Raw genomic sequence first — 14,352 nt, forward strand, 5'->3', positions numbered from 1 at the left:
GCGCCAGGATCATCTCCTAAAGAGGATTCAGCTGCGGGATCGGAGTGCCACCAGTGCAGAGCTTGCTCAGGAATGGCAGCAGGCAGGTGTGAGCGCATCTGCACGCACAGTGAGGCGAAGACTTTTGGAAGATGGCCTGGTGTCAAGAAGGGCAGCAAAGAAGCCACTTCTCTCCAAAAAAAACATCAGGGACAGATTGATCTTCTGCATAAAGTTTGGTGAATGGACTGCTGAGGACTGGGGCAAAGTCATATTCTCCGATGAAGCCTCTTTCCGATTGTTTGGGGCATCTGGAAAAAGGCTTGTCCGGAGAAGAAAAGGTGAGCGCTACCATCAGTCCTGTGTCATGCCAACAGTAAAGCATCCTGAGACCATTCATGTGTGGGGTTGCTTCTCATCCAAGGGAGTGGGCTCACTCACAATTTTGCCCAAAAACACAGCCATGAATAAAGAATGGTACCAAAACACCCTCCAACAGCAACTTCTTCCAACAATCCAACAACAGTTTGGTGAAGAACAATGCATTTTCCAGCACGATGGAGCACCGTGCCATAAGGCAAAAGTGATAACTAAGTGGCTTGGGGACCAAAACGTTGACATTTTGGGTCCATGGCCTGGAAACTCCCCAGATCTTAATCCCATTGAGAACTTGTGGTCAATCCTCAAGAGGCGGGTGGACAAACAAAAACCCACTAATTCTGACAAACTCCAAGACGTGATTATGAAAGAATGGGTTGCTATCAGTCAGGAATTGGCCCAGAAGTTGATTGAGAGCATGCCCAGTCGAATTGCAGAGGTCCTGAAAAAGAAGGGCCAACACTGCAAATACTGACTCTTTGCATAAATGTCATGTAATTGTCGATAAAAGTCTTTGAAACGTATGAAGTGCGTGTAATTATATTTCACTACATCACAGAAACAACTGAAACAAAGATCTAAAAGCAGTTTAGCAGCAAACTTTGTGAAAACTAATATTTGTGTCATTCTCAAAACTTTTGGCCACGACTGTACATATAGGGTGGAGTCAGACATTAAAACTTGGAATTAAAGGGAATGATGTGTAACAATTTGTTTGTATTTCCTACAACCCACAGGTCTTGTCGGTGAAGCCGGTGATGAATTTGTATGTATTGCAATAGGTCTTTTATCTCTAATACTATTATTGCTAACATCGTACCCATCACTATAATTGTAATTGTCATGTTGCCTGCTCCCTGCATCCTAGGACAGAACCACATAGTCTTTCTTAAAGAAGTAGCTCTAGAAAACGTGCTATGAGAAATCATCACTGTTTTTAAGGCTACTTTCACACTGGCGTTTTGGCTTTCCGTTTGTGAGATATGTTCAGGGCTCTCACAAGCGGTCCAAAACAGATCAGTTTTGCCCTAATGCATTATGAATGGAAAAGATCCGCTCAGAATGCATCAGTTTGCCTCTGTTCAGTCACCATTCCGCTTTGGAGGCGGACACCAAAACGCTGCTGAGTCAAACGGATCCGTTCTAACACACAATGTAAGTCAATGGGGATGGATCCGTTTTTTATGACACAATCTGGCACAATAGAAAACGGATCCGTCCTCCATTGACTTTCAATGGTGTTCAAGACGGATCCGTCTTGGCTATGTTAAAGATAATACAAACGGATCCGTTCTGAACGGATGCAGACGGTTGTATTATCTGAACGAATCCGTCTATGCAGATCCATGACGGATCCGCACCAAGCGCAAGTGTTAAAATAGCCTAATGTGGGACTTACAGTGCTATGTAAGTAGGAAGCCATAAAAAAATTAGGATGTCAAACAAAAGGTATTAGTTACCTTAGCAAAGCGTGTTGACATGTGCCCAACAGGTAATATAATATGTGTGTAGCAAACACATAAAATACATAAAAACAGTGTAGTATACTATTCATAGTGAAAAAGAAAAATGTTAAAAATATGCACTTAGGAAAATCATATGGCAAAGTTGCTGCAGAAATTTCTGCAAATGTTCTATACATCTGAATAGGGTTGTTACCGCAGCATTTACATAGATTTTACAGTGACAGATATTTCTGCAACAAAACTGCCACAATTAAAGCATTACGGAAATAAAGGGCAAATACAATAAATGTTACACATATGCAAAATCATTGAGAACATTTGTAAAGGGCATAAGCTATTGTGTATGATGGACTCCCAACTAAGAATGAACAAATCGATTCTACCTGTTAGGCCCCTTTCAGACGGGCGAGATTTCCGCGCGGGTGCAATGCGTGAGGTGAACGCATTGCACCCGCACTGAATCAGGAGCTATGAATTTCTATGGGGCTGTGCACATGAGCAATGATTTTCACGCATCACTTGTGCGTTGCGTGTAAATCGCAGCATGCTCCTCTTTGTGCATTTTTCACTTAATGCAGGCCCCATAGAAATGAATGGGGCTGCGTGAAAATCGCAAGCATCCGCGAGCAAGTGCGGATGCGGTGCGATTTTCACGCACGGTTGCTAGGAGACGATCGGGATGGGGACCCGATCTTTATTATTTTCCCTTATAACATGGTTATAAGGGAAAATAATAGCATTCTGAATACAGAATGCTTAGTACAATAGGGCTGGAGGGGTTAAAAAATAAATAAAATAACTTAACTCACTTTAATCCACTTGTTCGCGCAGCCGACATCTCTTCTGTCTTCATCTGTGAGGAAAAGGACCTTTGATGACGCCAGTACGCTCATCACATGGTCCATCACATGATCCATCACATGATCCATCACCATGGTGATGGATCATGTGACGGACCATGTGATGAGCGTAGTGACGTCACCACAGGTCCTTTTCCTCACAGATGAACACAGAAGAGATGCCGGCTGCGCAAACAAGTGGATTAAGGTGAGTTAAAAAATGTTTTATTTTTTTTTAACCCCTCCAGCCCTATTGTACTATGCATTCTGTATTCAGAATGCTATTATTTTCCCTTATAACCATGTTATAAGGGAAAATAATACAATCTACACAACCTTGAACCCAAACCTGAACTTCTGTGAAGAAGTTCGGGTCTGGGTACCACCGTCAGTTTTTTATCACGCGCGTGCAAAACACATTGCACCCACGTAATAAAAACTGAACAACGGAACGCATTCGCAGTCAAAACTGACTTCAATCGCGTACCTACTCACGCGGGTTTACTGCATTGCACCCGGGACGCCTCCGGAGCCAAAACGTGACGCCCGTGTGAAAGGGGCCTTAGGAATTTGTTCCAAAGTTCAGGATTCGAAGGAACCAGAATTTTTTGTGATTCGTTAAAAGAGAGACTAGTATGCTATGCTGGGTTTCTGGGCAATATGTATCTGTGTAGTATGTGTGCAGAGTATTGTAGTTCAGGCAACGCTCCTCTGGGTGTCTGGGAAAGATATTCAGTTTAGCTTTCCTAAGCCCTTTCTGATGCCAGTAGATGTAAGATGTGCTAATTTTCGTTGACCAGCTTGCAATACTCCTCATGCATATTTGGCGTCCTCCATAAGGAAAAATAGTACCCCAACCAGGGCCCTCATGCAGCCAAGCAAATCTTTGTTCAGCTCTTTTAAAAGGTAGTTACGTAGAAAGATCTGAGTTCCTTGTATGGGACACCCAGTTTTCCATTCCTTTTGGAAAGGAGACTATCTTGCATGTCTCTTTTCCAGAAAAGTACTGTGTGGGGATATAAGCACCGCAATAAATAAAAATCTTATTATGAAAAAGTACTGATTGAACAGTTTGATGCTACCACCAGGGGAAAATGTTATTATGAAAAAACACTGAACAGTTTGAGGCTACCACCAGGCGAAATCTTATTATGAAAAAGCACTGATTAAACAGTTTGAGGATGTCCTATACTCTACCCCCACTGTTTCCTTGAAAATCCATTCTACTACGATTTCACCTATACATATCAATAGGTGTTCCCCGCCTTATTTGCTTTTGCTATGGAGCCCCTGACAATAGCCATCAGAAGAAATCCGGATATCAAAGGCATTTCCATAGGTTACTCCCATACCAAACTGAGCCTTTTTGCAGACGACCTGCTATTGATTCTAACAAATCCCCTTACTACCCTCCCTAACCTTATGAAAGTTTTGACTCAATTTGCTAGGATGTCAGGTCTATACAAAACTAACTACGACCCCATCTTTAAGCAATTGCACTCTAATCTGCATAAATGGGACAACTCGTTCCTATCCTGGATTGGCAGAATACATGCAATAAAGATGGTGTTGTTCCCTAAAATCCTTCATTTGTTCAGAACCCTCCCGATACCGGTCCCACAACATGTGGTCCAAACCCTGCAAAAAACAATCTTTTTTTTTATTTGGTCTCATAAGCGTCCACTCATAGCTAAAAAGATTATGTTCCTACATAAAAAAGTGGAAGGAATGTCTGTACCTAATATAGCAGCTTACTATAAACCAGCGAGACTTGCTCAACTAGCACCAATATTAGCAGGCTCTACTGCACCTCTATGGATCTCCCTTGAGACTTCACTACTCCCGGCTGTTTCTTGGCCAGCCCTCTTTTGGACTGAAGTTTCGCTCCCTGCCCACATGAAACAAATAGCTAATTTTACCTTCTTTTCATTGCTCCTATGGCGCCAAGTGAGATTCAAATATAAACTACAGTCTAAACCCTCTATGCTGACACCTATATTCTCCAATCCAGCTTTCCCCACAGGAGAAACCTCCTCTACATTTACGTGGTGGCACTCACATAAACTCACTACGTTACATGATTTCATCCTATACGGCAAATTGATATCAGTCAGGTGGAGAAAACAACAGATATTCCACTTTCTGTCATCCTTAACAAGCTCTTCCCCATAGCTAGAATTGAGTGTTATGGAATCCATATGCAAATTCCACTCCACTTCCCCGGGCATCCTCTCCCGATTATATGGGGAGATCAACGGATCCCAATATCGGGATAAATTACCTTTTATGCTACAAGTGGGAGGCCGGCATGAGTACCACTATGTCTATAGAACGTTGGCACCACTGCTGTACTCTTTTGAGCAAGAATAGCTGGCAAGTCTCGTTAGCTGAAACATCAAATCAAGAGAGAGATCCACATGTGAAAAAAAACATGTGCAATTCAGCTCTCTTTCTGGAAAGATTGAAAAAGCTGAGTGATTCACAACTACAGCATACCCTTCTAATCATTGCACTTACATAGCATAATTAGTATAATAGCTAAGTCAGCCTCGGATCTGTGAATAGCTCTTGCAGGACCAAAGCCATTTATCATAGCAAAACAGACAGAATTGACTTTTCTACCTGAGAGGCTTTGGGGGGACCTCTGAGTGGGCACTTATTTCTGTTATGGAGACCATTTAGACTATTGTTAGCTAGAGACTGATCCTCTTGGTTTTTGGAAAAATATATGCAAATTAGCATGTCTAATACCATCATCATCCATAATGAGAAAGTGTACACCCTAGACAATGTATTTATATATATTGCCCAGAAACCCAGAGTAGCATACTAGTGTCCAGAGGTCCTTGGAGAGCGTTATATACCAACTTTCAGGGCAATTGAAGCATATTTATTCAGGTAGAATCGATTAGTACCTGAATAGAATATTTTTTTTTTATTTAGCGAATCAGACACAAAATAAATTTGAAGAAATTTGTTCATCTCCACTCCCAACTCTGCCCCAACAACTACTGTTGGGTGACAATCGACCAACAGTTTTTCATGTGTATGGCCAGCCTTAGGGCAGCAGATTTTTTTTACCCGTCTTTACATATGATGATTTGTTGACATTTGCATGGGTTTGATTTTTCTAGGCTGTGGTTTTACAACATAGAATAAGTGCACAGGAAGTTGGATTAGGTGAAATTATGGGATGTGGTTAGCTTTTGTAGCAATGCCAGAATTACAGATAAATTTTAAGTTGTTCCTGTTATAACTGAAGTCCACTGTATGTAGTCAACAATAAATTGCAATTATGTTTAACAACAATTTTATGTGTTTTGTTAATTTTTAGAATTACCATTTATACAACAGTGATGAGCGCCGCAACACCAGAGAACTACAAAACTCAAATAAGAAATGGAGTTTAAGTACTGTAAGTGCTAAGGAATCCATAGCAATTATTAGGAATCTAATAAAGTATTGTTACATGGATTCATATGCGGGAACATGTATTTCTAATGTATACCAGGCAACTTACTGATGCAGTCTTGTTACTCATACTGGCTATTTTTTTGCCTATATGCAGTGCTACTTATCTCCTTCAGGACCCAGACAGTTTTCACCTTCAGGGCCCAACCTAATTTTGAAAATCTGATGTGTCACTTTATGTGGGAATACCTTTGGAATGACTTTACTTATTCAAGTAATTCTGAAATTGTATTTTTTTGTGACACATTGTGCTTCATGTTAGTGGGAAATCTAGATCAATATGTTTTTCCTTTATTTTTTAAAAACTTACCATAAATGAACCCAATGTAGAAACTAAGAAGGAAAAGACCACCAAGGCTACCACAGTGAATGAATGGCTTTCCCGATCGCCACATAATCAATTGACCACTGCATCTGAGGTGTTAAATATCTGTGATTGGTGTTATCGCCGATCACAGACATTACCCTGGGTGTCTGCTGTTTAAACCAGCAGAAACTCGGCAGCTATGGTGCCCACTGCACTCCAGAGTAGGTGGGATTTTTAAAGAACGAACTTCTGCCATATATGTACAGCGGATGTCCTCAATTGCTTGCAGTTACAAAAGTATTACGATCCAGGTGCTATTTTGAAAAATGTAGAATATATTTCATGGAATAATCCCTTTAAGTGAAGCACCACATTTGTATCTTCTTTAAAGATTAGACCACAGATAAAGGAAACGTTCCCTTCAGCAGAAATTGACTTGTTGATGACAGTCTGTTGTATGGACATAACAGACAGGTTTATAGCCTGTCAAGTCTACAGGTCGACTGCTAATCCTAGCTACCTGAGTTTATAAATGGAATGCTTTTATGGCTAAATGGAGCATTTGCAATAATAACATTATATTACAGAATTGCACCAAATGCACCTGATCTTGGCACAAGATGGAAAGACAATGTTAAGGTGGCCCCACTCATTAGGTATACGCTGCCAAACATGCCAATTTCAGGAGAACTGGCCAAACATCTAATGTGTATGGGAGTGTTCCCCTACTCTCCCCTAATGTTAGACCTTATGGACAAGAAAGGTCAGAACTCAGAACTTTGGATTTCCACGTGTTCCATCCTTTTTTTTCTCAAGGGAGATAAGCCACCACTAAAAGTGTCTGCAGTATCTTATTCCACTCTCCCCAATGAGAACACATGCACACTGGGCCAAACATGCATGTGTATAGGGTGTTGGAAGTAATACAGTAACTGTCAGCAGCCTTTAGTGATGTGAGCATTTATTGTTACTATTGCCCATGTGGTAAAGGGGTTATGCAGTGCTAGGATATTGATGACCTATCCTCATTATAGCAATAAACAAAAATGTAGAAGCAGCACCACTCGGTCCTTGTTGATGTATCCTGATAGATGGAACAGCCTCACCAATGGCCCTGGATCCAACGGCCGTAATATATGGATAAATGCAGACGGTATCAGCAGTATCTCACATCATCGACTTTTATTTGGACTTCAAAGCAACAATACACATGGCAACGTTTCGGCTGATATACAGCCTTTGTCAAGCCTGACAAAGGCTGTCTTTGAAGTCCAAATAAAAGTCGATGATGTGAGATGCTGCTGATACCGTCTGCATTTATCCTATCCTCATTATAGGTCATCAATATCAGATCGGCATGGGTCTGACTCCTGGCACTCCTGCTGATCATCTGTTTGAAAGGGTAGCGACTCTTGTACAACCACTATTTCCACAGTTATTAGTGCATCATCTCAGTGGATCATAGGAGTGGTGGTGCAGTGCAATGTAATTACAATACAGTCACTTGAATGTGACAAGCAGTTGTAATTGCACTCTACAAAGGAGACGACATGCTAGTAATTTTGAAGTGGAGGCAACACTTGCACGAGATCTGCTACCCCTTCAACCAGCTAATTCTCTTGCATCTTACCTGCATTATCTCTGCATGAACCCCCACCTGTGTTCCTATGTGTTCTCCAGTATTTACCTGCTACACCCATGTGTTACACTACCTCTAGTTTTCAATGTTAAATTCTGTTTACCTAGTTCTTCTGTATTGTCCATGCTCCTACCCAGTATCCAGCCTGTGTGCCTTGCCTGAGTCTGATCACCACCCTGCCTGCCAGCTTCTCCGTGTCTTCTTGTTTCTGTACAACCAGGACTCCAAGTTACCAAAAATGTGTCTGTTCACACATACCTACCGTTTTGGTGCATTTTCTGCATCCTGAGCTACCGGTGCATGCACCGGAGTCCCTGACCCCAGTGGGTCAGCTGCCGACCACACCGGGACTATCCCAGGAGGTAGTGGCCTGATAGTTTCCCTGCAGCAAAGTCCGAATCCATGTACAGGGGTTAAAGGGCGAATACCAGGTAAGCCCCAGGATAACACTCTTAGGGTTAGCCCTAAGTCAAACCAGTTAGTTGGCAGAAACCACCTGGTTAATATATACATTGCTCAAAAAAATAAAGGGAACACTTAAACAACACAATGTAACTCCAAGTCAATCAAACTTCTGTGAAATCAAACTGTCCACTTAGGAAGCAACACTGAGTGACAATCAATTTCACATGCCGTTGTGCAAATGGGATAGACAACAGGTGGAAATGATAGGCAATTAGCAAGACACCCCCAATAAAGGAGTGGTTCTGCAGGTGGTGACCACAGAACACTTCTCAGTTCCTATGCTTCCTGGCTGATGTTTTGGTCACTTTTGAATGCTGGCGGTGCTTTCACTCTAGTGGTAGCATGAGACGAAGTCTACAACACACACAAGTGGCTCAGGTGGTGCAGCTTATCCAGGATGGCACATCAATGAGAGCTGTGGCAAGAAGGTTTGCTGTGTCTGTCAGCGTAGTGTGCAGAGCATTGAGGCGCTACCAGGAGACAGGCCAGTACATCAGGAGACGTGGAGGAGGCCGTAGGAGGGCAACAACCCAGCAGCAGGACCGCTACCTCCGCCTTTGTGCAAGGAGGAACAGGAGGAGCACTGCCAGAGCCCTGCAAAATGACCTCCAGCAGGCCACAAATGTGCATGTGTCTGCTCAAACGGTCAGAAACAGACTCCATGAGGGTGATATGAGGGCCCAACGTCCACAGGTGGGGGTTGTGCTTACAGCCCAACACCGTGCAGGACGTTTGGCTATTTGCCAGAGAACACCAAGATTGGCAAATTCGCCACTGGCGCCCTGTGCTCTTCACAGATGAAAGCAGGTTCACACTGAGCACATGTGACAGACGTGACAGAGTCTGGAGACGCAGTGGAGAACGTTCTGCTGCCTGCAACATCCTCCAGCATGACCGGTTTGGCATTGGGTCAGTAATGGTGTGGGGTGGCATTTCTTTGGAGGGCCGCACAGCCCTCCATGTGCTCGCCAGAGGTAGCCTGACTGCCATTAGGTACGGAGATGAGATCCTCAGACCCCTTGTGAGACCATATGCTGGTGCGGTTGGCCCTGGGTTCCTCCTAATGCAAGACAATGCTAGACCTCATGTGGCTGGAGTGTGTCAGCAGTTCCTGCAAGACAAAGGCATTGATGCTATGGACTGGCCCGCCCGTTCCCCAGACCTGAATCCAATTGAGCACATCTGGGACATCATGTCTCGCTCTATCCACCAACGTCACGTTGCACCACAGACTGTCCAGGAGTTGGCAGATGCTTTAGTCCAGGTCTGGGAGGAGATCCCTCAGGAGACCGTCCGCCACCTCATCAGGAGCATGCACAGGCATTGTAGGGAGGTCATACAGGCACGTGGAGGCTACACACACTACTGAGCCTCATTTTGACTTGTTTTAAGGACATTACATCAAAGTTGGATCAGCCTGTAGTGTGTTTTTTCACTTTAATTTTGAGTGTGACTCCAAATCCAGACCTCCATGGGTTGAAAAATTTGATTTCCATTTTTTTATTTTTGTGTGATTTTGTTGTCAGCACATTCAACTATGTAAAGAACAAAGTATTTCAGAAGAATATTTAATTAACTCAGATCTAGGATGTGTTATTTTTGTGTTCCCTTTATTTTTTTGAGCAGTGTATATTTTTATATATATTAGCATTTAAATATTCTTTTCATTTTATGGTTGTACAGTCCTGACTAACCACACTCCGTATGTATTGCACTAAATAATAGTTATCTGAATTGTAAATTAAACAGATGTTTTTAATACATGCTTTTAAAATATATTTTAGTGCTAATTTATTTTATTATAACATTTACAGCTAGAGTATGAAGATCATTCACCAACAGTCACTTTTTGTAATGTGAACTTACCTCAGTCTACTAAAAAGCAAATCTAAGGAAGTAGTGACCTAAAGCCTGCTGTTTCCACACCTCAGTAGACCACAAATCCACAAATATTGTATATGAGCCAAGACGAAGCAGTGACAAATTATTTTTAAGGTGCTAAGAAACTAATAAAATTGTCACTCATTTGGTATCTTTTACCTATTGTGTGAAAAATAAAGATGCTGTAATTTAGTACCCTGTCATGTCTATTTTTTTGCATTTATAGCGTGCTGTATAATGTTTATCCTCTCCAAATGTAAAATGTGTTAATGTAACTGGAATTTCTTGTTCTGTGATTTCTTTGAAGGTTGAAGTTATCACAGGTAAAATGCAGAACAGTTGTTGCCTATTGAATCAGCTGTCAATTGTCCATGTCTGCCCTGAAGGTATCAACTTGTGGGTTAGGATGTCTTCACACTCTGCAGATTTTGTTGCACAATTTTGAGAATAAAAAAACTGTTCCATTCACTTGAATGGGGCTTGCAGAAATCCATGTGCTAGCTGCCTCATTTAAATGAATGGAACAGATTTTCGGCTGCGTAAAATTCTGGAACAAAATAGGCAGCATGTGAAGGCACCCTTAAGCTCCTTGCAGACGAGCGTGAGCGGATTATGTCCGGATGCGTTTAGTGAAAAATGCGCGATTTCGGAAGCAAGTTCATTCAGTTAAGTATGCGATTGCGTTCAGTTGTTCCGTTTTTATTGCGCAGGTGCAATGCGATTTAATGCGTTTTGCAGGCGCATGATAAAAAACGGAAGGTATACAAACAACATCTCTTAGCAATCATCCGTGAAAAATGCATCGCATCCGCACTTGCTTGCGGATACGATGCGATTTTCACGCAGCCTCATTCACTTCTATGGGGCCTGCATTGCATGAAAATCGCAGAATATAGAACATGCTGCGATTGTCACTCAACGCATAAGTGATGCGTGAAAACCAACTCATGTACACAGCCCCATTGAAATGAATGGGTCCGGATTCCGTGCGGGCACAATGCGTTTGCATCTCGCATTGCCACCACGCGGAATACTCGCTCGTGTGAAAGGGGCCTTAGAGATCCCTTCCCAGGCCTATTTGTGCATCTTTTATGTTTCTCTGTAAAGATAAAAAGCACCAAAGGCACAATATGTGTGAAGTCCACCAATGAAACAGACTGCATGGAAGAAAGTTGCTCGCCAGATAATGTTGTGTGGATGTGAGGCACAACACTGGATACCACATGTAAGGAAATCATTCCCAGTACTTGATCTTCAGCTGCCTCACCTATCCATTGAACACACATGCAGGATCCAGATAAGGCCTCTGCTGAACAAGGCTAAAAAACAAACCATAGGATAAAAAACAATTGTGAACAAGTTTGAAGAAGGTTGCCCACCCGCCTTTGTCTGTCTTTATAATAAATAGCCTTTTTGTTCAGCAGCGCCCTTCCCCCCCAACGCATCTTAGAAATTAAAGGGGTATTCTGGTTATGTGACGTTATCCCCTATCCACAGGATAGGGAATAACTATTAGATTGATGGGGGTTATCCCGCTGAGGCTCTCACAGATCACAAGAACGGGGACCCCATACCCTGTGGAGCCCCCCAAAATGAATGGAGTGGCAGGTCGGTCATGTGCTCAACCACTCTATTATTTTCTATGGGAGTTCCAGAGATATCCACTGATTAATGGGGGTGTCAGTCCCCCGCTTATTTGATATTGATTACCTAGTCTAGGACTAGATCATCAATTGTTAAATGCTTAACAGTAAACAATATTCAATGAATATTAAATAAATAATATTCGTCATGGGACAACCGTTTTAACAGTTTTGTGGCACAAGCTCATTTTGATTGTGATGAGGATGGGTATGGATATAGCCCATTGACAAAAGCGGTGCTGTTTCTGTAAAAAAAAAAAAAAAACTGCCAATAGTGTGCTAATGGGGAGGTGACCTGATAGAATATGAAAAGGAGAGGCATCCATGTTAAGTCAAAGTAGACCACAGTGCTAGGTAAGGCCTCATAGATACAAGTGACTCTGTCATGTTTAATTAGCTCAGAAGGTATAGCTTCTCTACCCGTGGTGCATCCACGTTCCTGAGGCGGTTTATGCATTGTTCTCATGTTGTGGTTTTAAAAGGCAGCAAGATATAGTCAGGTCCATAAATATTGGGACATCAACACAATTCTAACATTTTTGGCTCTATACACCACCACAATGGATTTGAAATGAAACGAACAAGATGTGCTTTAACTGCAGACTGTCTGCTTTAATTTGAGGGTATTTACATCCAAATCAGGTGAACAGTGTAGGAATTACAACAGTTTGCATATGTGCCTCCCTCTTGTTAAGGGATCAAAAGTAATGGTACAATTGGCTTCTCAGCTGTTCCATGGCCAGGTGTGTGTTATTCCCTCATTATCCCAGTTACAATAAGCAGATAAAAGGTCCAGAGCTCATTTCAAGTGCGCTATTTGCATTTGGAATCTGTTGCTGTCAACTCTCAAGATGAGATCCAAAGAGCTGTCACTATCAGTGAAGCAAGTCATCATTAGGCTGAAAAAACAAAACAAACCCATCAGAGAGATAGGAAAAACATTAGGCGTGGCCAAAACAACTGTTTGGAACATTCTTTAAAAAAAAGGAACGCACCGGTGAGCTCAGCAACACCAAAAGACCCGGAAGACCACGGAAAACAACTGTGGTGGATGACCGAATAATTTTTTCCCTGGTGAAGAAAACACCCTTCGCAACAGTTGGCTAGAACACTCTCCAGGAGGTAGGTGTATGTGTGTCAACAATAAAGAGAAGACTTCACCAGAGTGAATACAGAGGGTTCACCACAAGATGTAAACCATTGGTGAGCCTCAAAAACAGGAAGGCCAGATTAGAGTTTGCCAAACGACATCTAAAAAAGCCTTCACAGTTCTGGAACAACATCCTATGGACAGATGACAACAAGATCAACTTGTACCAGAGGGATGGGAAGAGAAGAGTATGGAGAAGGAAAGGAACTGCTCATGATCCTAAGCATACCACCACATCAGTGAAGCATGGTGGTGGTAGTGTCATGGCGTGGGTGGTATGTCTGCCAGTGGAACTGGTTCGCTTGTATTTATTTATGATTTGACTGCTGACAAAAGCAGCAGGATGAATTCTGAAGTGTTTCGGGCAATATTATCAGCTCATATTCAGCCAAATTCAGAACTTATTGGATGGCGCTTCACAGTGCAGATGGACAATGACCCAAAGCATACTGCAAAAGCAACCAAAGAGTTTTTTAAGGGAAAGAAGTGGAATGTTATGCAATGGCCAAGTCAATCACCTGACCTGAATCCGATTGAGCATGCATTTCACTTGCTGAAGACAAAACTGAAGGGAAAATGCCCGAGGAACAAGCAGGAACTGAGGACAGTTGCATCACCAGGGATGAAACCCAGCGTCTGGTGATGTCTATGCGTTCCAGACTTCAGGCTGTAATTGACTGCAAAGGATTTGCAATAAGTATTAAAAAGTGAAAGTTTGATTTATGATTATTATTCAGTCTATTACTTTTGGTCCCTTAACAAGTGGGAGGCACATATGCAAACTGTTGTAATTCCTACACCGTTCACCTGATTTGGATGCAAATACCCTCAAATTAAAGCTGACAGTCTGCAGTTAAAGCACATCTTTTTTGTTTAATTTCAAATCCATTGTGATGGTGTATAGAGCCAAAAATGTTAGAATTGTGTTGATGTCCCAATATTTATGGACCTGACTGTATGATCCTAGTTTAGGAGTAGTTTGAATGGACTTGGAGGTATGTAGTTTAGGAATTTTGAGAAATACTGTGCTAGAACATCTGGTTATACTGGAATGTAGTTCACAGAGTCAAAGTCATAAACCTTACTCAATAGTAGCAGGGTTTTAGCTTCCAGTTATTATTAGAGCACCTTGAT

The 14,352-nt window shown here is 42.1% G+C and overlaps 1 protein-coding gene across 1 annotated transcript in view; it reads left to right on the forward strand.

Annotated features, from left to right (window-relative positions):
• NAAA (N-acylethanolamine acid amidase) overlaps nucleotides 1-10,617 on the forward strand; it is a 67,391-nt gene extending 56,774 nt beyond the window's left edge. Inside the window, exons 9-11 of the mRNA XM_040417953.1 lie at nucleotides 1,095-1,123; nucleotides 5,997-6,077; nucleotides 10,359-10,617. Of these exons, the coding sequence (XP_040273887.1) occupies nucleotides 1,095-1,123; nucleotides 5,997-6,072 (105 nt within the window). The 3' untranslated portion in view covers nucleotides 6,073-6,077; nucleotides 10,359-10,617. The remainder of the gene's footprint in view (nucleotides 1-1,094; nucleotides 1,124-5,996; nucleotides 6,078-10,358) is intronic.
• The last annotated feature ends 3,735 nt before the right edge of the window (nucleotides 10,618-14,352 follow it).

This window comes from Bufo bufo, chromosome 2 (genome assembly GCF_905171765.1).
Source record: "Bufo bufo chromosome 2, aBufBuf1.1, whole genome shotgun sequence".
NCBI lineage: Eukaryota > Metazoa > Chordata > Amphibia > Anura > Bufonidae > Bufo > Bufo bufo.